The sequence below is a fragment of the Falco biarmicus genome, chromosome 10, assembly GCF_023638135.1.
Source record: "Falco biarmicus isolate bFalBia1 chromosome 10, bFalBia1.pri, whole genome shotgun sequence".
In the NCBI taxonomy this organism is placed as follows: Eukaryota; Metazoa; Chordata; class Aves; order Falconiformes; family Falconidae; genus Falco; species Falco biarmicus.
Window position 1 is genome coordinate 34,993,793 of NC_079297.1, and position 24,207 is coordinate 35,017,999.

The 24,207-nt window shown below is 39.7% G+C and overlaps 1 protein-coding gene across 4 annotated transcripts in view; it reads left to right on the plus strand.

The window, feature by feature from the left end:
- Positions 1 to 24,207, plus strand: part of AP2A2 (adaptor related protein complex 2 subunit alpha 2) — a 46,254-nt gene that overhangs the window by 12,071 nt on the left and 9,976 nt on the right. For 2 of the 4 annotated variants that reach the window (XM_056354219.1, XM_056354221.1), the window contains exons 2-13: positions 1,848 to 1,916; positions 11,187 to 11,329; positions 11,960 to 12,153; positions 15,913 to 16,042; positions 17,079 to 17,180; positions 18,288 to 18,396; positions 18,904 to 19,054; positions 19,482 to 19,650; positions 20,768 to 20,905; positions 22,010 to 22,192; positions 23,241 to 23,338; positions 23,512 to 23,743. In XM_056354219.1, coding sequence (XP_056210194.1) covers positions 1,848 to 1,916; positions 11,187 to 11,329; positions 11,960 to 12,153; positions 15,913 to 16,042; positions 17,079 to 17,180; positions 18,288 to 18,396; positions 18,904 to 19,054; positions 19,482 to 19,650; positions 20,768 to 20,905; positions 22,010 to 22,192; positions 23,241 to 23,338; positions 23,512 to 23,743 — 1,718 coding nt within the window. The remainder of the gene's footprint in view (positions 1 to 1,847; positions 1,917 to 11,186; positions 11,330 to 11,959; positions 12,154 to 15,912; positions 16,043 to 17,078; positions 17,181 to 18,287; positions 18,397 to 18,903; positions 19,055 to 19,481; positions 19,651 to 20,767; positions 20,906 to 22,009; positions 22,193 to 23,240; positions 23,339 to 23,511; positions 23,744 to 24,207) is intronic. The other 2 variants (XM_056354220.1, XM_056354222.1) reach the window with 1 other exon arrangement.

The following is a 24,207-nucleotide window of genomic DNA, read 5'->3' on the forward strand; positions in this document are numbered from 1 at the left end:
TGTGCCTTATAAAATTGTTGTAGAACAGAAAGACTCCATTTTAAGCAAGTTTTTAGGTGTTTTGTTAAAGTGACGAGGCAAACTGAAGTAGTTGTGTCTATTTTGGGCCTAACTTGTTTCCATTTGTACAGTCTGTGAGTCTTGCTATGTGTCTGTACTCTTGTGGCCGTAATCATAGGCATATTAATATAAACCAGTTTTCTCCATCTTAGGCAAGAGTTGGTTTTGGAAGTACGCAACTTCAGTTTCTTTTTTTGAGCCTAAATCAAGAAACAAACAAAATTGGATTAATACTTATTTGGTGTGGGCTTCCCTTATTCTTTAAATACTTGGTTATTACCCTCTCCCAAGGCACTTGTTTCCTTGAGTGAGTTAATCGCCTTTCATCTGGCCTGCTGTCCGATCATCTTTGGAATGGTAGAGAGGTGATTAACAGTTATTGGGTGATACAGGAGACTTGGACATGCAAATGTAGTAGGATGTTTAAATGCTGTGAGTTGTTGCTTTGCTTATGTGGAAGAAAGGGGTGAGATTGGAGGTGCTGTGGAATGCTGGTCCTAATCTGCTCTTCAAGCCTTGTTGCATACCCTTCTTCCACTGACATGGCTGTAGTTACGATTGGAGTGGGGAGTGAAAGCAGGGCATCTGATGCCCGCAACTTGTAAGGTTGAACCATTTTCAAACAGGACCAGGAGACTTATATTCATAACCTTGTACCCAAATAAATGGGATGAAGAGTAAAGGAAGCTGTCATCTGCTGCTGCTAGTTGGTATCTTGGAAGCTGCTTGAAAGTTTGCATAGGTTCAGGTCTCAATTTCCAACACAACTAAATGGCCTGTTCCACATTGCTAAAGCAGACTTCATTTGTTTCCCTCGGGCTTCAAGCAACTGAACATAGTGCCCAAGTTGCATGTTCTACCCTACCATGCTCACTCATGTAGGAGCTAATGGACCCAGACCTCTATAGAATCTCAGTCACCAAAACCTAAAATGCTGAAGAGCAATAGGCTGCTTTGGACAGTGCAAGTATTACTTGAATAACTTTGCATTATCAGAATCTAAACTGGAGCTTATTTCCCTGAATATCTAACTTGAATAGCCACTAGGAATCCTAATAACCTATTCTTGGATTCAAAAGTTGATATGAAATATGGACTGTGCTGAGAAGCCAAAGGTGATAAAGTCACCTGATAAAACATGAATTTTAAAAATTTCTGGTTTTTAAGTGACTTTCATGGGGCATATTGAGAGTCTGGAGTTAAGCATGTGCTTATGTTTGAGGTCTTCTGAGTCTTGTGGCTACTTATAAGTTTACTGCTTTTCCTCTTCAGTGTCTGTTAAGAATGTTTTTAAAGTTGTTGATCTGAATGACCCATTCAGTAAGGATGTTTACACAACAGGCTTGTCCTTAAGGTGAGGATTAACAGAAACTGTTTATAAGATTGTGCTTAGGCGATGTTTTCCTTCTGAGCCCTGTCAACCTAGTAATCAAATTGGAAATAGAATTCGGTTTCTCTTGCCAGCTTAAGAAATAGAAAAACTGAAGTGGTTGTGGAAGTCAGTAGTAAAGGCTTCACAGATTAATTGTATACAACTGATACTATCTAAAGTCTACAAAGCTTCTTGAAACAGGGAGGTCCTTTTAGCTTCTCAGATTCCCCTATGAAGTGATGCTCAAGTTACCTCTGTGACGTTTGCCTTCAACTAGTCCTAACACTGGGAAGGGAGAGTAAAAATTCCTCCTGACATTTGTATGTTTGTGCAGCATGGCTGGGTGGAAAGAAGCTTAGGATGTCAGAGGGCTGTCCAAAGCATTGTATCCTGATGTGTGTTCTTTTGATTTCAGGCAAAAGTAAAGAAGCGGAGATAAAGAGGATAAATAAAGAACTAGCAAACATTCGGTCAAAATTTAAAGGTAAGTCACTTCATCATACTAAACTATACATGTTTTCTTAACATGACATTCTATGGGTTTTTCTTCTGTTTTTACATGCTTAGACTTTTTTTGTCAACTGCTGATGCAAGCAAAATGCTAGAGCAGGCTGTTAGAATAACTACTGAAAGTGTTCTCTTAACTACAGAACTTCCTGCCAGTCCTGTGGCTCTTGGCCATAACAGAAGGAAAATACCTCCTATATCAAAGAACTGAGCTACTGTTTACAAACTATTTCTAATACTTTGCCTCTTAATTATGTGACTACTCGGCCTGTCTTCTTCCAGAGGGCTGTGAACTAGTCTGAAGAGATACGGGCAGATGTAATTATTGCCGGTAAAATAGAATCTGTTTAAACTTATGCACCACCCCTTTCCCCACCCCTTTAGAGAGTAATGGGTTAAGCTGTCTTCTAGCAGAATTAAGATGAAAATATGTAGCTGATAAAGCAATATCTTTACCACACACATAGTTCAAGGGTCTACCAGCAACCTGCATACAAGAGTAGCAGCCATTTTTCATAGTTCCAACTGTATGATGAAAGTAGATCTTACTGCCTAGTAAATTTAAGCATAAAATTGTAACTTTTAAGTAAAGCAGTTGAACATAAAAGCAAGATCTATACTAGGCAAATTAGTGTATCTTTCAGCTAAAGAGACTGAGTTTGATGAAAAACTGTTTAATAAGTTTCTGTACACTTAAGTTAGTCAAAGTTTCTTGTTACTTTGTCTTTCAACTAGTTTGTTCATTAATCTGGAAGGTATAGCCACAAAGACTACTTGTTTTCTCTTGGTCTGTGTTTGTAAAACTACTTGCTGTCAGCAGCATTATTATTTGTCAGTTGTTGCTGGAAATTCATTTGAACACCTAAATTTCTTACTTAATTTTTCAGACTGAACAGATGTTTTGAGAAAGCAGCATGTTACCTTCCCTGTAGCTATATTAACAGTTACTCCACTTATGCCCTTCTATCATGAAGAACAACTAGAGGTTAATGCCTGGCTGGAAACCTTCCTGCAGTCATACTACCACAGAAATCTAGTTCTTTCAGCAGCTTGACTTCAGGCTACACCACCTTTTTTGTCTTGATTTAGTTGATGGGCAAGCTTTAGTTTGTAAAACCTAATCGGTTTTTCATTAATGGACCTGTAAGCTTTTCAGACGAAGTCACCAGTTTGCAGTGAAGGTCTGAAAACTTCAAAAGGCATAAAAAAAGTGAAAGTTACTGAAACTGCTGTAGAACCTCACTGCCAGCTGTATGTTCCAGTGTGCACAAAGCATGAAAGAGGTTCTGTCAAACCTTCTTGCTTCACTGCTAGAGTCAAACATGCTGTTGTAAAGGAGTGCAATAAGGAATTGCAGAGGTGTTCATGAAGTACTAACTTGGAGGGATATAGTCCCGTTCTTGCTGTTTGGCTGTGGTCAAATCCTGTTGAGTAATAGTCTTGAGGTAGGAGTAGTTGGTACCTCACTTGCTGCTTACTACTCCAACTCCTTGATTTTGCACCTGATGAGAAAAACTTAAATCTATGAGCTGAAATGAAGAAACTAAATTCAAACCTATTCCGTATGAAAGCTAAGCAATCTAGAAAAAATGATGGCTTATGTGTTTTGCATTAACACAAGTTAAACTCCATTTGGGTCCATCCACACCCGTTAACCTGCATACTTCTGTAAACTTAAGAGTGTGAAAGAAGTGAATCTGAATTGTTTGGGTACCACAGCAATCAATGCATCCTTTAAAATTCATGCTAATAATGATTATGCTTTGAGTGCACTTACCAGTAAAGTGCAATAAATCACAGAATGAACGCTGACACAGAATTAAATATTTTGTCATCATCGGTCATCCTGAGTCTTGCCCTGTGAAGAGCTTATGAACATGTATTTAGAAGGCTGCTAATATCACCTCTAGTAACAGGCTGCTTAACACATGCTAGAGCTAGTCTTCACTGTTCTTTCCTGTGCATGTCTTTCTAAAAGCAACAGTATAGCCCACTGTATTACTAACTTCAAGAAAACTTGGCAGTAATGAAGCTCTAAGTGAAATTACTTCTGTGAGAATACCATTCTCTGGTTAACAGAGGTAGTTGTGCTGTATCACTGAGTAATCATAGGTTAGAGATGATGATGGCACAGTTCATAAAAACTTGCAAGGTATTTTGTGGCTTATGTACAAAAATAGCTAAAAGTGTGTAGACAGCAAACTGGTTAATTGTGATGCAGGGGAGAAAAGATTATAGGGACCTTGAGCTGTGTAGAACAGTCAGGCAGTGATGAGAGAACAGAGTTGGTTTCAGCAAACTAGTGCGGTAAGTTCAGCATGCCTACTTTGTGTAGCATCTTGTAAGCACGGTTTAAATAGTTTTGAATAGATATCTGTGTGCTCTTTCAGTAGCTTGAATGAAAGATGACTATACCTTCCCATGAACTGATCCTCTATGGCTAGTATATTACTGCAGTTGCATGGGTTTCAGGTGAGAAAAAATCTTAATTAACTGAAGAGAATAATTTGATGTAGCCTGAACAAAAACTAGACATAAATGTCACAATTCGGAAGAAGCTGAGTTTGGACAACTTCTTTTGTAACTGCTTGAGGCCTTGAGAGTGTGAGGAGGTGATAGCTGTCTATCTTTCTGCTGCAGAAGTTCTGTGTGGGCTTTGTGCTGCATGGTTCTTGCTTGCAGAAGGACTGCATAAAAATAAACACACTCTCATAATGCGTTTTATTCTTGGTTTTAGTGGGGATCATTCAGTTTAGCCTAGTTTCTTTTTCTGTACCTCTGACTTCTAGAAATGTGTTTACATAGTACGGATGAAGACAACAGTGTGCCTATGAACTTAAGATGGAGTCCCTTGCTAAATAATTATGGGGAATACTGGAGCCCTGGGTTAATTACCTGGGGAGGAGATGCAGGTGTTGGGCTGGCTGCATTGCTGTAACCAGGGTGAGGTCTGACTTTAAGAAGCAAGGCTGACAGTACTGTTTCTTGACACAGGTATGTTCTTGCCTGAGAGTAGCATAAGAGACTGGTATGTGACAAGTATCCTTTCTTTGCTCTGGATATTTATGCTCTTCCACAGTACCTAGACCCCCACCCTATGTAACTTGCAAGATACATTCTTACACTGTTACACACAGAGGCTAAGTATTTGTTCTATCATGAAAGCAGCTGGCAAGCCTGTTACCTGCCTTAGGTTTGGGTAACCTGCTATTTAAAATACCCTTGTACTTAATAGGCTGGGATGAGGCTGTATGTCTCTGGAGAAGCCATACTTTTCTGGAACTGATGGGACGTAAGGCTATGGCTTTGGGTTCTGATCTGGCTTCTGTGCTCCAAGCTCAGGAGGAATCTAGAATCCCTTTACTTAAGGGGACTTTGTCTCCTGTTTCAGCATGAGGAAGCTCTGTTGCTGAGGTCAGTGTGTCCTTGACGGTTGCTTTAAATGTTTCTGCATTAACTGAGATAAGATGTGTGTAGTAGAGAGAAACTACACCAGTGTAAAAAAGCAGAAGCTGTAGGAGTTCAGCGTTTCTCCACACTTTTCCATTTTTACATATTCAGACTGTAAGCTGATTTTGCTGCCATGCTTGAGCCAAACTGAAGTCTGTCAGAATAGTAATTGCTTTGTAAATGAGTGAGGAAAAATCTGGTTTATTTGTTGTGTCATTTTGACCTCTCTGAGCAGAATTTGCATACTAATGAAACTGCCTGCAAATCTGTAAGTTGTTTGTGCGGTCGAAGGAACTTTGTTCTCTGCTTGTTCTGTTTTCCAGATCTGGCATTAGATTTTAGTTTTGTTCTAATTGCTTAATAGGGTTTGTATTTATTAGAGCTTGTTTGCTACAAGAATTCAGACATGTAATGTATCTTAATTTTGGCTTGTGTAGAAGCATGCCAGTGTCACTTGATAATCTCTTTTTTCTTTTTTTTTTTTTTTAACTTCAGCTCATTTGTTTTCCCAAATCTGAGCAAGTCTTCTCTATTGTCCCAAACTACACAGTAACGTTTTGCAGGAAGTTCAAGATAAGCCTCTAAATACCTGTGTTAAACAGAAGCTACTGTAACAGTAAACTGCTTTCCTGGCAGGCTGTGAAAGCATGGTCTTTGTATTTAAGGTGGGTCTGATTAGTCACAGTGTCCTCTGGTCATCTGAGAGATGTATGAAGGCAATCATACAGCAATAAAGTGTATTGTTGGAAGTAAAACCAGGCTTCAAATACCACCAGAGTTGTAGGGCTACTCTAGTAAAACTGTTCTGGTGGTAGTAGTGTGGTAACTAACCCTTACAAATCCATAAGCTAGTATTTATCTGCCACAAATATTTGGCTTTTCATTTAGAAGTCTTGGACTGTCACTCTTACTGAAAGAAATTTGTCTTGGAAGTATAAATACATTTGTAAAAAGCAACTTCATTTTTCTTGGCCTCTAAGCTAGTTGTAGGCTTTCTTATACAGTATAGCAATGGATTGCTGTCAACTGCATGAACAACAACCTAGGAAGGATGCACACTGAATCAGAGACACACTTAAGGGTGTTATTCATTCTGTTTTGCATAAGCCATGACTGCAGTTTTAAAAGCTAAGATTGTATTGTCTTTGAGATGGCAATTGAACTTCTGAATGCTGGTGAGACTAGGTTTGTCAGGCCTTCTGTGAGATTTTCACTTGGGGGCAGGACTTGTCGTCCTCTCTGGTTGGTAGCAGGCTCTGTAACTGTGCAGCAGGCTGGCTTGTAAGTGTACTGAATTAGATTCAAAAGCAGGTGCTGTTTTTTAATTCATGGTCCAAATTAGAAATGGAAGGTGCTGCCTGGAAACTAAAGGGTCTCATAACACATTTTTACCTTATTTCTTCCTTTTTGGAAGGCTGTGTGAAAGAGATCTCTGCGCAATGAAAACCAAAACTTCTCTGTTGCAATGGTAGAGGGGTGATGCACAGAAATGTGAAAACAGTAATTCTTTCTTAATAATAGTACTATTTGCTGATCAGCTTAGAAAAATTACTAATAAACTTTCCAGGGAAAGCAAGTAGCCCTTGAAATGCCCAGTGTGCTCAAAACCTGCTGACGTGCGTTCTGAATCCTTCCTGTTTCTGCTGACTTGATTTGCAGTACTTGCTAATGTTCCCGAAAGCATTCTAAAATGAGCTGAGTTAAAAGAAATGATTGTGTATTGCAATAAAGATAACAGAACATGTGAAATTTCCTTCTGCTCTTGTTTGGATGTTTGCTTTAGGCTGGGGGAAGCTGTGCTATTTTAGTATATGCTTAAGCAATGAGACTTGTTAGTAACATTTAAAATAGAACTTTTATAACTTCGTAAATGCTACATGGAGGTGGGGGGGGAGAGGAATTGAGTATTTAAACTTGAAATTTCAGTAAGAATCTGAATCGGACTTCTTCAAAACACAGCTGGAGTTCGACAACTACAGTGAGAGCTTTGACTGCAATGCTCTTACTTTCAAATACCTCAGCTAATAAAATAATATAATTTAAAAAAAAAATAGTTCCCAGCAATAACAGAACATCATAAGGCTTTAAAGAAGAGTTATACGAACTGTTACTTGCCTTAGCTTATAGGCTTGCCTGTTACTGAGAACCTTCACATCGACTGTAGTTCTGCAAACAAGGCCCAAAAGCTTTTGAAAGCAGCCAGTGAACTGTATTTTTTGTCTTAAAGTGTTTCAGGTACTGATTTTAAAATACTGTTCTTTGATAGCACATGATGGAGAAGGAAGCTGCTTTTTAAGGAAACGTCAGCGTGTTTTGAGCTTGATTGTGTGGCGTAGCTTCTATCAGGAGTGCTTCAAATACCCCAAGATCCAAGGACTTTGCTAATCTGAGCTCTTAAAGTACTGCTATCTTGGAAGGATGTAACATTTTAAATAGCTGGGTCCTAAACTTGGGGGGGGGGGGGGGAACCCCAACTGCTATACTTTGTTGTGAACATCAGTGTGGTTTGGAGTATACATACTTTCATCTGCTTATGTTCCTCATTAAATGAGTTACAATGTTCTGTACTCCCTCTTCCCTTCTGGTCTCACGAAGTCAACACCAGATTCATTTGGGAAGGTGAGAGAATAGGGTTTATACTTGTGACTTTGTGTATTGCTGATGGATCGTACAGTAACAGACAGCTGCAGTTCAATCTCTTGGACTCCCAGGAGCTCAAGTCTTGGAGACTAGTTAGAGTTTTTTCACTTATGGTCATGTTTTTACGTGAAGGCTACTTTCTGACGCCTGTAGGCGTATCTGTATCTCTGAGAGAAGCAACTAATTACAGTAATGCTATTAAATACCACAGCAAGTCCTCACTTATGTGGATGTTTGCCACTAGAGGAGCACTGACGAAGATGGATTCAGCTAATTTAGTTTCCCCTTCTGTGAACCTTAATAGTATCTGGTAGTGGTATTCAGCATTACCTGTCCCTTTGTTCAGTCACCTGGAAACAGCTGGCTTGTCATGAGTTGGTGTGTTCTTACAAAGCAATATAAAGCCCCCCTGGCTTATTCACAGATTATTTCTCTTCCGTACCTCATGCAGAAGAGCAATTGGAAAAACAAATCTTGAGAGCTTGCAGAAACTTTTCCGAAGCAGCTGAAATATACATAAAAACTAAAGCTGTTGCTCTACCTTTTCCTGTGGCTTTTTTCTCTTGCTTCCCTTAAGGAAGGCAGGCATCTTTGATCTGCATCTCCCTGCTATGATGAGGTGGCAGGAAGCTTCAGCTCTTAAATACCTCCTATTATATTACTTTCCCAAGAAGATGGTACTCATTTCCCTTGTTGTAAGTACAGATGAGTTTATTCCTTGGCTGTTCAAGCCATAGTTTGAAGACCACAGCAGATAGACAGACATGGCTGAATATCTAGTTTTCCCTCTGGCCATATTGCTTCCAAAGAAGAAAAAAAACCAAACAAAACCAAAGAAACACATACACACTAAAAAAAAACTCCACTTCAAAACAAAACAAACCTTTCTCCCTCTCAGTCTGGATGTTTCACTCTGGTTCTTCTAATGTTAAATCAGACTTCTAGTAAAGCAAACTGCCCTGGATTTGTTTGCTGATTCAGCAGGAAAATAGCCTTATGGCAGGAAACGGTAAATGTGATGTGAAGAAAACATCTTTGGACAGCATTCTGCAGAACTAGCTGTTGTCAGAGAATCTTTACAGGATCCAGTGTAGTGGGATTTCACTGTCATGAGTATATTTGGTAATGCTGTTTCATGTATCCAATTAATGTGACGTTGTGTTGGCTTCTGTGGTATAGAGCTGAAGGCAATTTTTCTTTGTGCAGCATAAAAACAGCTTTAAGGTAAAGCTTCTTTTTGTTGGCAAGTGATAAGCTGTCTGTGCCAGTTCAAATCTGAATCTGTAGACACTTTTTAAGGTATCGTTTTCTGTATTAACATAACAGTTGTGTGCTTCAATCTGTCTTCTCAGCTGAAATAAAACTAAGTAAGTTTCTAGAGTAAAAATAGAAACCAACCTACCAAAATGCATAGCTGCAGCCTGTAGACATAACCTTTTATCATCTTCTACTTAAGCGTGCCAGTATTCTTTCTCTTGGTTCGCTAGTATTACATGGCTTCACACATTGATGGTAGTGTTCAATCCGTCACAAGCTAAATTTATACTGGTAGGTTTTCATTGCTGTCATGTGGTCAGCGAGTGTAGCGTGAAATCTATGGGAGCTGTAGATACGTGGCATGAGAAATCTAACCTGCTTCTGCACCACTGGATGAGAAGGAAGTAGGAGATGCTTCTATACTATGATTCTTTATTATATATTTAGCTGCCTATTACATAAATCTGAAGTTTTAAAAAAAATGCAGCTTGGAGCTTTTTTCATGAGGGCAATGAGTTAGGGATATGTTATTTAAGCTTTACTTTATGCAATGCTGTTCTGGCTGAACTTGCCCATCACTAAGGAATACACACTGGTATGACAGATTAGTTATTCTGGGCTTAGAATGCAGAAGCTGAGGAGCTTATGTAGCCTTTTAGGCAGCAGTGTCTATTAAAATTTTGCTACCCTGACTGAACTTGTTAGCATTCAGGCTTGCCTGATCCAGTGGGCACTCCTTTGTCTCCTGATTTGGGATAGGGAAGGAATGTTCAGCAGAGAGTGTATGTTCATGTGTAGCCCTTCAGGAAAAGTGGTCTGGCTGATGAGCTGTAAGCTGCTGTACTGTCCCATGTAGCTTTTACAAGTTTCTACAATACAGCAGTACTGCAACATAAGACAAAATCTATTTAGGATGCATTTTTCTTGGAAAACTGAAACACTTATGAATACTTTGATTTTACAAACACTTCATGGTAATCTCATTACATCCCAAAGCCTTGAAAAAATATATGAATCTCTTCACTTTATCATTCTAAAAAGACTTGCTGTTTTTATTTTCTTGCTACCTAGTTCTCTACTGTAGTGTACTTCAGGAGGTGTGTTAAGACCTTTAACTGTGATAAAGATTTTGTAATTGGTTTAACAAGAGGGCATGTGTATGAAAGATACAGCTGCTCTTAGCAGAAGCAGGAAAAGCAAAATCTAATAAATGCATATGTATTGTCTCTTTGCAGGAAAATACTTCAAGGACATAGCAGGATAATTCAGGGACTAGATGACAGCATTATTTCATGATTGTCCTTTAGGGTGGAATTAGCACTAAAATATTTGGGGTTTTTTTCCCCTTAAATGAATTTCACACTTGGAGAAGTATTTAAAACTAGTACTATGTGAATGTCTTGTTGAAAAAGATGAGCTATCACTTAATCGGTGTGGTGAATTTTCCTGTCTCGAGCTATTAGGAAGAGCTACAAGCTACCTGTTTTATGACTGAGACTATTTTTTCTCTAAAACTGAGGAGTTGTTTGTCTGACATCTGTTGATAATGGTTTGTGATAACTTTCGTGTGTTCAGCACAAAATGTAGAGACTTGTACCCCTTTAAATCGGGGATAAGTGGGTATATTTAGCATTTTGCTTGCTGTAGAGTGAATAGAAGCTAATAATTAGCACATTTAAAATCTGTGGAATTCAGATACTGCAATAGCTGAACCCTCAGTTTGTCCCTGTACTGTAGGGTGATATGTAGTGAATCAAGTGTCAATTTTAATTGCTATGTCCAACTGTAAATCTTCTTACTGTTAAGGTATGATGAGGTACCTTAGTGGAGCTGCGGAGGAAGGAGAACGGGATATAGGAGCAACATAGACTTAATTGTTCTTTGTTTCTTTGCTTTCCAGGTGACAAGGCTCTGGATGGTTACAGTAAGAAAAAATATGTCTGCAAATTGCTTTTCATTTTTCTTCTGGGGCATGACATTGACTTTGGTCACATGGAGGCTGTAAACCTGCTCAGTTCCAATAGATACACAGAGAAACAAATTGTGAGTAACTCTGTCTCTATATAAGATAGGCTGTTCTGTCTAATATCCTGTCTTGGCTGTGTAGTCTGTAAAGGACTTTGCTTCATTCCAGCGTGCCCCCATCCCCCCATCTTAAAAGCCTTATTTTGAATCCAATAGCGATTCTGAAGTTTAAACACCTTTGTGTACAGGGAATCTTGTACTAATGGTAAAAGCCTAAAGTGTGTACTCTGTGTAGAAATTATTATTCTTGCTAAGAAACTGCCTTGAGTCTTGCATTAAAAGGTAAGTAACCTCTTAATTTTCAGAACATCTCTTTAAATCTTCCTAGGTGAGGCTGTGTTTATCAGGCACATGTAAGTTAGTAGTGTTTGAATAAGCTGAATTCTTGATTTGCTCCCATTCATCTAAAATGATCTTTTGAGTATATGCTGAAATAGATTGATGAAACACTTAGTAAATTAGGGTATCACTAAACTTACTAATTTTTGCTTATTTCACTTAATCTTTATAACCTCTTCTCTGCTGTCTGAATATTTATTTCTGCCCATATGTTTTGGATTGGAGGAGAAATATATGTCTTGGAATGACTTGTGGCATTAACAGAAGTCAGCTAAAATCAATTTTCATTTTCCTTTTTCTGAATCACAGGGATATCTCTTCATCTCCGTACTAGTGAACTCTAACAGTGAGCTGATTCGTTTAATAAACAATGCGATCAAGAATGATCTGGCCAGCCGCAACCCCACCTTCATGGGGCTTGCTCTGCATTGTATTGCTAATGTGGGTAGCCGGGAGATGGCGGAAGCATTTGCTGGAGAAATTCCAAAAATACTTGTAGCTGGGTAGGTATGGCATGTGTCCTTCAAATACAACACCAATAAGCCTTTTCAGTTACTTGGTTCCATTGCAGCAGCTTAATCTATGCTTAGGAGCTATACAGCCCTGGGCTTGCAGTACAAATAGTGACTGTGTGCTGGTTTTAGCTGGTATAGAGCTAACTTTCTTCGTAGTAGCAAGTATGGGGCTGTGTTTTGGATCTGTGCTGAAAACAGTGTTGATAATGCAGATATGTTTTCATTATTGCTGAGCAGCGCTTGCACAGAATGAAGGCCTTTTCTGCTTCTCACGCCACCCCAACAGCAAGTAGGCTGGGGGTGCACAAGATGCTTGGAGAAGACACAGCCAGGACAGCTGGCCCCAACTGTCCAAAGGGATCATAGAGTCATTGAGGTTGGAAAAGGCCTTTGAGATAGTCGTGGGTTAACACTTGGATTTGACAAACAAGTCCACCACTAAACCATGTCCCTAAGCACCACATCTATGCATTCCTCAAACATCACCAGGGATGGTCATTCCACTGCTTTCCTGGCAGCCTGTTCCGATGCTTGACAGCCCTTTTAGTGAAGAAATTTTGCCTAACATACAATCTACACCTCCCCTGGCACAACTTGAGGCTGTTTCCTCTTGCCCTGTCACTTCTTACACAGAAGAAGAGACTGACCCCCCACCTGCCTACGGTCTCCTTTCAAGTAGCTGTAGAGAGCAGTAAGGTCCCCTCAAGCCTCCTTTTCTCCAGGCTAAACAACCCCAGTTCCCTCAGCTGCTCCTCACAGGAGTTGTGCTCCAGCTCTGTTGCCCTTCTCTGGACACGCACCAGCACCTCTATGCAGCTCTTGAGGTGATGGGCCCAAAACTGAACACAGGATTTGAGGGGTGTCTTCACCAGTGCTGAGCACAGGGGAACAATCACTGCCCTGGTCCTGCTGGCCACACTATTTTGGGTAGAAGCCAGGATGCTGTTGGCCTCTTTGGCCACCTGGGCATGCTGCTGGCCCATGTTCAGCCAGCTGTCAGCCAGCACCCCCAGGTCCTTTGCAAATGCACTGAGGGTGCATTCAATCACCTTGTCCAGGTCATTGATAAAGGTACTAAACTGATCTAGTCCCAGTACTGAGCCCTGAGAGAACACCACTTTTGAACTGGCCACCAGCTATGAAGCTATGCTAAGCATATAAAGTTGGGGGAGGGGATGCTTGGAGTGATGGAGTTGTGTCTTCCCATGTAACTGTTACGTGTGATGGAGCTCTGCTTTCCTGGAGATGGCTGAACACCTGCCTGCCAATGGGAAGGAGCGAATGAATTCCTTGTATTGCTTTGCTTGCGTGCGTGGCTTTAGCTTTTGCTATTAAACTGTATCTCAACCCGTAAGTTTTCTCACTTCTACCCTTCTGATTCTCTCCCGTATCCCACCCTGGGGATAGTGAGCGAGCATATGGGGCTTAGTTGCTAGATGGGGTTAAACCGCAACAGTGGCAATTTCCAGTAACTGCTGATACTTTGATATGCCTGAGCATGGAGGCGCTTATATACATGTGCAGGTACAATATGGAAACAAAGACTCTGTCAGTATCTTGCATAGGATTTTAAAGCTTTGTTGTGATCCAGGTTTAGTTCTGTGGATCCAGCTGTGATGAAGTTTTGTGGCTGTGAGCCCTCCTGAAATGTGTGTTACTTTCCCTTATCTCTCCTGATGAAAAGAAGAAATAAATGAACCAAAATAGGTCTACGCTACAAATTTTGTTATAAACTGAAGTTCTTATTTAAATGGTCCTGACTTCATAAGGAATGTGAGAATATTCTGCTGTGTGAACTTTCTTGCTTCCCCTACTAGCCATGTAAACACAAATTCCTGTAAATGAGAAATGGTCACTACTAATTTTCTAACTTTCCCTTTGTGTAGATAGAAGTCTCTAAACAGACCTGGCAAATGTCTGGAACTAAGTAAATCTGAAATGAAACTTGTGATTGCAGGGCTAATTTATTTTGGAACTTAAAATGTGCAAGTGCAAACAGTGCATTTAAACTGTCTTATGGATATGAAATGTTTTTTTCGAGTATGCATGGATCTTGTTTTATAAAAAACTAATGTGTTACATTAATATTAAAAAAGCAACATGTTGCACAAGAACTGTATTAATTCTCCAAATGTCAAGCACTGGAGCTTGCAAGTGTTGGAAATGTGCTTGCTTATGCAACACTAATTTTGACTGTATTATGTGCACTGTCTGAGTTGGTGACAAGAGGAAGGATATAACGTGATACATAGTTGTAGCAAGAGTCTTAGGAAATACTTCCAAGTGCCTTGAAATAGTGTCTCTATAATGCCACGCTTGAATACTGTTACTATTTTGTGGAGCTGCAATGTAGTATGGGCCAGAAAGAATCATAAGCAGCTGGCATATGATGCTCAGTATGGGTCTGGTCTAGTGGAGGAAATGGGGAGAATCTATCATGTACCTCCACCTTTCTCAGACATGGAATTCCCTATGTAAAGGTGCATGTTTAGGGATGGCACGTTCTGGGCCCCCTGTCTGGCTTGTTGCTGTCCTGTCCTGCAGTGCCCTTGCCAGGTGCTGTTCTCCATGTGGCATAGTGGAGACAACACTGAGTTGTGGGGTTCTAATGAGATAACATTAAAAAAAGTTCCATAAATTTCACTTGGGGTGATCAATACAGATAGAGCACAGCACCTTTAGTCCAGACTTGTTTGAACTTTTGAGTGTTGTTTATATTCCAAGATCAGTCTTCAGGGCATGATTCCTCTTGCATTTTCAAAAGAATGTACACACACTTTTATATATATAAATATGTCTATGTACGACATGAGTGACCTGTGCAGAATGAGCGCTGTCAATTAAACTTGCAATGTCAGTGTAGCTCCTTTGGCTTGAATTATAAATTGGAGGGAAGGAGTGGTCAGGGAGGGGAGGAATAGGTTTTTGGGTTTCTTGGTGCATCTTTTTTTTAACCAAGGTACAAATTGATCTATGGAAAATTGGTAAATTCATAAAGAATGGGTGGACTTAATTTCTGCTGAGTATGTGGAGGTTGCTGAACATTTAAGCAAGATTGCACATATAAACTGCCTCTTAAAACTATGACTGCTAATGCTCTGTACGTTTTTTGGCTGTTGTTTGTGCAATAAACAAAATGCTTAGTTGACTGCTTTATGAAAGGGAGTTCGGTGAACTAGAATAGTAGCATGCTGATCTTAAAATATTCCGTTTCTGTGCCAGCAGCATGGATGGCAAGGTGAAGAGATTTGTGGGTTGCATGCTTGGTGATAGCTAGCCAACTTGCATGGTAGCTGTAGGTACTGACACTGTTGAATAGTTAATGATTTGTATTTAATATGCAGGACCTATCAGGAGATCCAGCTTTGGTTAAAAGCATAGTAGTGTACCTTAGCTGTTCAAGTCAGGCTTGTTTTTTTGATTAGATGAGCTTGTGCTTGTCTAATGGTGAACTTTAAATTCTGATTTGAAGATTGTGAAATGTCATTCTGAGTTGCAGAGAATCATAACAGAGGCTACTCGGCATATGTAATGGTTGAAAACTTGATTGGTTAAGCTTACTGGACAAAATTAAGAACAGCAAATACTGTAACATAGGAAGAATTAGTGAACTGCTGTTTCACCTTCTCTTGAAAAGATGCTGCCTGGCTAGGGATGCCGAGTCAGTGCAGACTAGCGTAATGCTGGCCTGCAAGGATTGCTGTGACTTAATCACTGTATTTTTAAGTCCATATTTATGTCTTGCAGAGATACTATGGACAGTGTGAAGCAGAGTGCTGCGTTATGCTTGCTGCGTTTGTACAGAACTTCGCCTGACCTTGTCCCCATGGGAGACTGGACATCTAGAGTGGTGCATCTCCTTAATGATCAGCACTTGGTAAATCGGCTTCATTATGTTTCTTGGGCCTACTCTGTATGGAGAATGACGCAGCTTCTGCTGTTAAATACGCTGTTGATTTATTTCTTCTTGAGTCTTTCAAGCAAGTGGGTTGCTGTTTTCTTCAAGCTTTGGTAAACAAAACCTGGTCTTGAATGCTTCCAGGGATGGGGCATCCACAGCTTCTCTGGGCAAACCTGTTCCAGTGTTTCACCACCCTCAATAAAGAATATCTTCCTAATACCTAAATCTATTATCTTTCAGCTTAAAACTATTACCCCGTGTTCTGTTGCTATGTGCCCTTATAAAAAGTTCCTCTCAATCTTGTGCCTTATTGATCCTAAGTCATATGGCATAGGTGTCGTACTCATTTTCCTAGGCATTTTAACATCAGACCTGCACTAAAAATGCAAGGCGTGGTTTGTCAGTGCTTGGACTTCCTTGTTCTGTGGTGTCCACATTGTCATTCTTACCTTGCTAGTTCAGAAAAACCTATTGGTCTTGATAAAAGGCTCTACTTTTCTTCCTGTAATACTTAATTTATGAAAGTAAGGCTATTAAGACCTGTGCTTCAGTGGTAATAAAGAATGCTTTAGTCTGCAGTAATATGTTTGTGTTATGCAAAGCACTTTCTTCATGTTGGGTTGTCAGAACCCTTTCCTGGATGATCTGCTGCATCTTCTTTCTTCTGCTTATGCTTCTCTTGTGTAATAAGGCAATTTGCATCCAGACTTTATTTTAATACTAGCTCTCTTATTTTAGATGTACCGTACAAGTACGAAGCAAAGCTATACAAAAATAGCATGAAATGCTCTGCAGCTGTAGCAGTATTATGTTGTTGAAAATCCTGTTGTATTTTGAAGATGTCTAATTGGTCTAGCTGCTAGCCAAATAAAGGGCTTTTTAATGTGGGGCTTTGTCAGGGGGATAAACTTAAGGTTTTTTTTAAATATACAACAAAATTGAAGTGAAAGGTGTTAATTGGCAGCATCTTAGGCTGTTACAAAATTGATTGTGTTGCTTTGTTGTTTTCTAGGGTGTGGTTACTGCAGCTACAAGTCTGATCACCACTTTGGCACAGAAGAACCCAGAAGAGTTTAAAACTTCAGTCTCCTTGGCAGTGTCTAGATTAAGCAGAGTGAGTCTGATGATAACCCTGATAATACTTCACTGTTGCTTAATTTACACAGCTTTCTAGGTCAGGTTTGCTTACTGTTGCTTATTTATTCAGCTTTCTAGGTCAGATTAGTTTAGTGTACCATTAAAAGCAAAGGTGATTCAGTTTCACTGTATAGCTTGTTCAACTAACCTCTTTTAACGCTTGCTGCTTACCAGGACAGAAAACTGCATTGTCTTGCCCAGGCTCTCTTTTTGTAATCTTTGCTATGGTTCCAAGTCTATGCATCAAAAAGGTGTCGTTCTCTTTCTACTTAGCAACTCTGTTTGAGAGAATCTTCATGATGCAGTTGAGTGTTTAATCCTTGTTTTATGTTACTATAACCGCAAAGAGTAGCGGGATCAAAGACTGATTCTGCAAACTTCTGCACAGAACGCTCAAAAATACAGCCCATACTTTTTAACTGTATCAAAGCTTCTTACAAGATCTGTTGTCTTCCTGTTCCCCCTTTAGAGCTGCTGCTAGGTTAATAATCATCAGTATTTCATACCCTGTAAATGGGTGTAGCGGTTAAGCAGGGGCAGGGGGTGCAGCAAGGAGTGGCAAGAAGTTTCTGTAAGTTAGCATTGTGTGCTGGAAAACTTAGGCTACTTTTCTGTTTGTTTTTGTTGGTTTTGCTTTGTCTTTTGGAAGGTATGCAAGACATGGAAGGATACTACTTAACAAAGGTAATTTAGACCCAGATTTATGTGGTGTTACACCCAAGGTTACTTGTAGTCCAGAGAAATTTAATTTCTTTTCAAATGTGAAGATTTGTCTAATATTTAAAAGCAAGAGAGTACTGAGAGAAGGGCACAGCTGTACTGTAATGGAGCAGCAAGAATTAGCATTTATTTGAGCAAAGTAAACTTAGACTACTGTATCTGTGAAAATGAATTTCTATTAGTAAGGACTCTGATATAATATGACAACTTGCACCTAATTAATCTACCAAATTAAACAGTAGTTTTGTGACATAGTTTTGTAAGCTTCTGTCAAAGGTGACCTGCTGTGTTCTTTGGGTCCCCCTCATCATTGTGCATCATGTAAGTCCAGTAGTTGACATCATGCTGTCTGCTTATTTTACAGATTGTGACTTCTGCATCAACAGATCTTCAGGACTACACATACTACTTTGTTCCTGCTCCTTGGTTATCTGTGAAGCTCCTGAGGCTGTTACAGTGCTATCCACCTCCAGGTAATGCACAAATCACAACAGTGGCCGTTTCTCTTACTCGGTATGCTGTCTCCCAAGAGCTACTGTGCTGTGCTGTTACCTTAACTTGGAGTGCACACACACTGTCCTAAGACAAGGATATTGACGTCTGTACTCCTGAGTGTTTCAGCTTGTTAAAATTAAACACAGTGTAATTCAAAAGGCCACGTAGCTTAGAGCAAGGTGTCAAACTGGTGTGCATCTTACAAACCAATTGCAACTACAGTTTTAAATGTTCTTTAATGTTATCAACTGTATTAAAGCCTTGAAACTTACTACGGTGTAGATCGCGTTTGGCTTGGCTTTTGTTCTCACCCAAATAGAACTATGACTTAGAATTCTTTTGCCAACTTTATATTGCGGGAGGGTGAGCTGTTTTTGATGGGTCAGAATACTGCAGTTTATTCAGATTTAGCAAGGTGGAAGGCCTGAGGTAGTGATTAGGGTATTGAGCAAAGCGAAGTTGTCCAACGGCTTGTTCTTCTCCAGAAGACCCTGCGGTACGTGGTCGTCTAACAGAATGCCTGGAAACTATTCTTAACAAAGCACAGGAGCCACCAAAGTCAAAAAAAGTACAACACTCAAATGCAAAGAATGCCGTGCTGTTTGAGGCAATAAGCTTAATTATACATCATGACAGGTGAGCTGTGAGAACACTTCTATTGAGAGGAATGTTTAAGTGAAAAGCTGTGGCTTTGTCTTGAACACTAAATGGAATTTTACTGGGAGGGAAGGGGAGGAGAACAGAATATGAAGTTGCTTGCTAGACTGGGACGCAACCACAGCAATGAAATTGAACAGTATTAATGAACTGTGGTGCTGTCAGCATACTTTTTATTGCTTTGTTTCTTGCTTCTAGGTGTTTTTGGTATTTTGTATTGACCCTACCACTCTAGTCCAACTGACATTATTTGCTCATAGTACTTGAATTTTCATTTCACCAGTGAGGCGTTCTGGCAGACACTGAGACATTTAAAGAAATTTCCACTGCAGAAATAGTATTCTATATTGGGTATTCTCAAACCTGTTGCTTTTAACCCTTTCACTTTCTCTCCTGTTCTGTGCAGTGAGCCAAATCTACTAGTCCGTGCCTGTAACCAGCTAGGTCAGTTCTTGCAGCACCGAGAAACTAATTTGCGTTACCTAGCACTGGAAAGCATGTGCACGCTTGCCAGCTCTGAATTCTCACATGAGGCTGTGAAAACACACATAGAAACAGTTATCAATGCATTGAAGGTAAATATTTAAGTGTGCAATTCTGTTTTGAGTGTTGTCTTCTCCCCTGCCTCAATGCCCTCTCCCCCACTGCCCTAAGCCCCCTATCCCTAATTAAGCTAATGATACTTTGAGACCGAATGAGTTATTCTCAGGAGTTTGCTTTAGGTTTTTTCTTTAATCCTGCAAAATCTTGCTGTATTGGCAACAATATAGGTCAGCTTCAGTTTTTCTGCAGCTTGCTAGTAAATCTGACGCTTGCAGCTGTGGCCCCTGTGATACTGTGGTAACTCCTCAAGCTGCAGGCTGAAGATGGATAATTCTTTATGCTGGGAAGATTTTGTTTTGCTACTGTCTTGCTGGTGTCAGACACTACTCCTACTGCAGTAGCTGATGAGGGGCAGTGGAGCAGATTAATTTCCGCTGCAGAATCAGACAGTCAGGAAACCAGAAAGACACATGCCCAGGCCATCTTCATGTGAAAAAGGAGTCAAAAGAGGAAGACTGATTTGCATGTAAATTTACTTGCACGCTTCAGTGTTTACATGTACTTTTTTCTTCCAAGCTCATGCTGTAGCATATTAATACATGTGTCTAACCTTCAAGTATGTAGCTGTTCTAGCTGGGCTTCTGTCGATACAAGGCAAGCCCAACACTAAACCTGCAGGTAGCTAAATCGTTCACTGGCCTGGTGACAATTTGACAATGTCAGCCAGTTATTAGTGCTTTTGTGGCCAGTAGTACCAGTTACCCAGTGCACAGCAGACCACAAACTCATTCATGTAGGGTAGTAGTGGAGTATTCTGTAGAAACTTCTCCATCCTTTCAGCACTTGCACGGATTTGAATATTATGCTACAGGAACAAAACCTGATGACTTGAATTTTTGTAATAATATCTAAAGGCAGGAAGCTGCTTGACTCTCCAGTGACTTTTTTTTCTAGGTGAAAGTGAGAATAACATGAGAAACTCATAGCTTTTGTGAAGGATATACCCAAGTTCATTCTGCATCTGAAAGATGAAAATGCATTTGTTTTAAATTTGATTATAGATTAGTGTTTGATCTCTTCAGTAAATTGCATGTGCTTTCCAAGTGAAGGTGAAATCATCTTGACTTTTTGCTGTGTGTCCTGTTGCAGACTGAAAGAGATGTAAGTGTACGACAAAGAGCTGTAGATCTCCTGTACGCAATGTGTGACCGAAGCAATGCCCAACAGATTGTGGCTGAAATGCTCAATTACTTGGAGACTGCTGATTATTCCATTAGAGAAGAAATTGTGAGAAATTTCTTTCCTTAATTTTTTCATAGCTGGGTTTGGCACCATATATGTCATTTATCAATCGGGATGCTGCATAGTCTGTAACAGAATCTTTTTTTCATGGTTCTTCTTTTTTTAAAAAAGAAAGTAACCTAAGACCTAAGTTTGTAGTCTAATAGCGAAGAATGTTCTTCATTTGGGTTAAACTAGAAGCATCAGAAGTTAGTAAGATAAGCAATTATTTGTAGGTAGAACTTCATACTGTGTATGCTGTGAGAATGTTCTCTGTCTAAGGACTCCCTAAACCAACACCTCGTCAGCTAAGAGAGGCGTGATCTCTATCTTCTTCTTCCAGCAGGAAAAGAGTGCATAAGCTGAAATACTCGTAATGACCTTCCTAGAATGGTAGCTAAAACCTGTACTTATGGAAATTACTTCGCTTAGTTAAGTGCTAAAGTCTTTTGCTCAGAGAAGTTAATGTTAATACTGTGTTAGCTGACTTACCTGTTGCACTGTCTTGTTGCTGTGGGCAGTCTACCCTGACTTGGCAGATAATGTAAATTAAATTCACTACTTGTAAAAGAACAGGTCAGTATAAATGCAACTGATAACAAATGATGTGGAGGTCTCTTCCTATGCTGATTGTTTGCTTCAGGATATAGGAAACTTAGTATGACCTGGAAAAGTCAGCTATATTTTGGTGAGTCTGGTCTGTCTCTGCTAGTTTGAGTTCCCACTTTTTTGTTTTTTAGATGTCTCCAGTTTCCTGCTTGCTTCTGTTGTGGTGTGATGGTTTTGATGGTGTCTTTATAGCAAACAAAACCAGTTTAATAAATTGCTCGTGATTGTGTAGGTACACAGTTGAAAAGTGACAGATGCAATATTTGATTGAGTTACGGGGAAAGCATTACGTACCTGGCAACTGGTGCGTTCTGGCACAGAATGTCAATGTTTGTCTTCTAGCTGCAGGAGCAAGTGAGCAAGCTGATGTATCTGAAACTGAGGCTTCTGGGCTACCATGGGGTATCGCTAGGTGTATTCACTTGAAGCGTATTAAGTGAATCTTAATACACAACTCATAGTAGAAGCTAGTCAACCTTCTTTATTTTCTTATGTGTTCAGGTTCTGAAAGTTGCAATTCTAGCTGAGAAGTATGCAGTGGATTATACCTGGTATGTGGATACGATCTTGAATCTGATTCGCATTGCTGGTGACTATGTCAGTGAAGAAGTGTGGTACAGAGTTATTCAGATTGTTATCAACAGGGATGATGTTCAAGGGTATGCAGCAAAGACTGTTTTTGAGGTGAGAATGAGTTTTCAATTAACTTTCAAAGTGGCATAGGAATTGAGTAAACACCATGTGATCTAACAGGTGTGTGCGCTTCCCCATGCTAGGGAGGACTAAAAATACAATCCTGAATATTTCAACAGAACACTGCTGAAGCTTTCTGTAAAACTGGTAGTATAGATTTTTCAGAGCCAGAAACTGTGTTAAGCTGATGAGAAGCTTCTCCGGCTGAAGCTATGTAAAATATGCCTGGTACTGTTCTGGGGAGGGGAGGGCGGGGTGGGATATGCTGAATTTTTCATTACTTTTGTGGATGGCATTGAATGAATGGCTTAGTAAGGAAATAACATCACCTGGAAAACTACTGAAATGTCATAAAAAAACTTTTTACAGGGGAGTGTGCTTTTTGTTTGAGTTTTCTGCATGCAGGAATACACAACAGTCAAAATAACTTGATGATCCTCTGGGAAGCGCATATCCATTCCTTCTTTTCAGGATCTGATAAATATGGAATTTGAACTATTGAAGGAAAACACTTTCAAATGTCTGGCTTTGTTGCTTTGACTCTGTTTGGATTCTTCATATGGGCTTTCCACTTTTTTTTTTACTTCCTTCCTTGAACATTTAAGCTGACTTCCAGAACTCATCCTTGCTATGTGTTTCTTCATACTCAATAAAGAGTATTTTTATTTTGGACAACTTCAACACATTCTTGCAAGATTTAAACAGAGTATATTAACATCCTTCCGACACTTCTAAAGATGTAAAAGGAAACCTAAGCACCTGTTATCTGTCCTCAAAATTCAACAGTGCTGCCAGATGCACCTAAGAGTGCTCTTAAGCAAGTAATACTTACGTTAAAGATTCTTCTATCAAGTCATACCACCTATTATGCCTCTTTCATAAGCATGCTCTCTGTAGTACTTAGACTGATGGTCCTGCTCTTACAGGAAGGTAGACTAGGAAACTGGACATGGAAGTGACAGAGAAGATCACTTTTGATACATTACAGATGTAACGTATCAAATTTGATACATTACAGACTGTTAATGTGTTCTTACAGGCCCTTCAAGCTCCAGCATGCCATGAGAATCTTGTAAAAGTAGGTGGCTACATCTTGGGAGAATTTGGAAATCTGATAGCAGGTGATCCAAGATCAAGGTAAAACACCTTCTAAAATACTGAACTGAAGTAGTAATGCTTTGTGTAAAGAATCTACTGTCTATTTAATATTCCTAAAGGCCAGCTAACAAATGATTAGGCTCTTGCTAGTAATGCACTAAGAATTACCATGTCTACAAGAACTGAACAAACTATTTTTCTTCCCATTTAAGTCCTCTCATCCAGTTCAACTTGCTACATTCCAAGTTTCATCTGTGTAGTGTTCCTACCCGAGCTCTGCTTCTGTCTACCTACATCAAGTTTGTGAACCTGTTTCCAGAAATCAAAACTACAATTCAAGATGTATTGCGCAGTGACAGTCAGCTAAAGAATGCTGATGTTGAGCTGCAGCAGAGAGCTGTTGAGTATTTGAGGCTCAGTACTATTGCCAGTACTGATATATTGGTAGGTATAAAGATTATTTATTATGCAGAACTCTTTAGTTATGTCTTCTGTCAAAAAGTAAAATCCACTAAACCTTACCTGATGGCTCAGAAATCTTAATGCAGGATTAAAGATCCACGATGTGGGTGCTGATTCTTTTAGTCTATTTAATTAATCTGCAGTCATCGTTAATATAGAGCTAAAATGAAAGTTGTTACTGCTCTAGTGGGACAAATAACCGTTAAAGCATGCTAATCCAGAGTTGGGAAGCCAGTGACACCTGGTGTAGTGCAGGGTCCTACAGTATTCAGATACCAAAAGGCTAGTGCTTTGTTTCGAGGGCTGACTTGATGGTGGGCAGGGAACTTGAAATTGTGCTGAGACTAGTAATATGTTTTGGTTTTTTTTTTTTTTTTTTTCCCCCTCTAGAAGTTCAGTGTGTTAACCTGATGCTCTCGGGTCTGGCCAGAGCAGAGCATGGCACA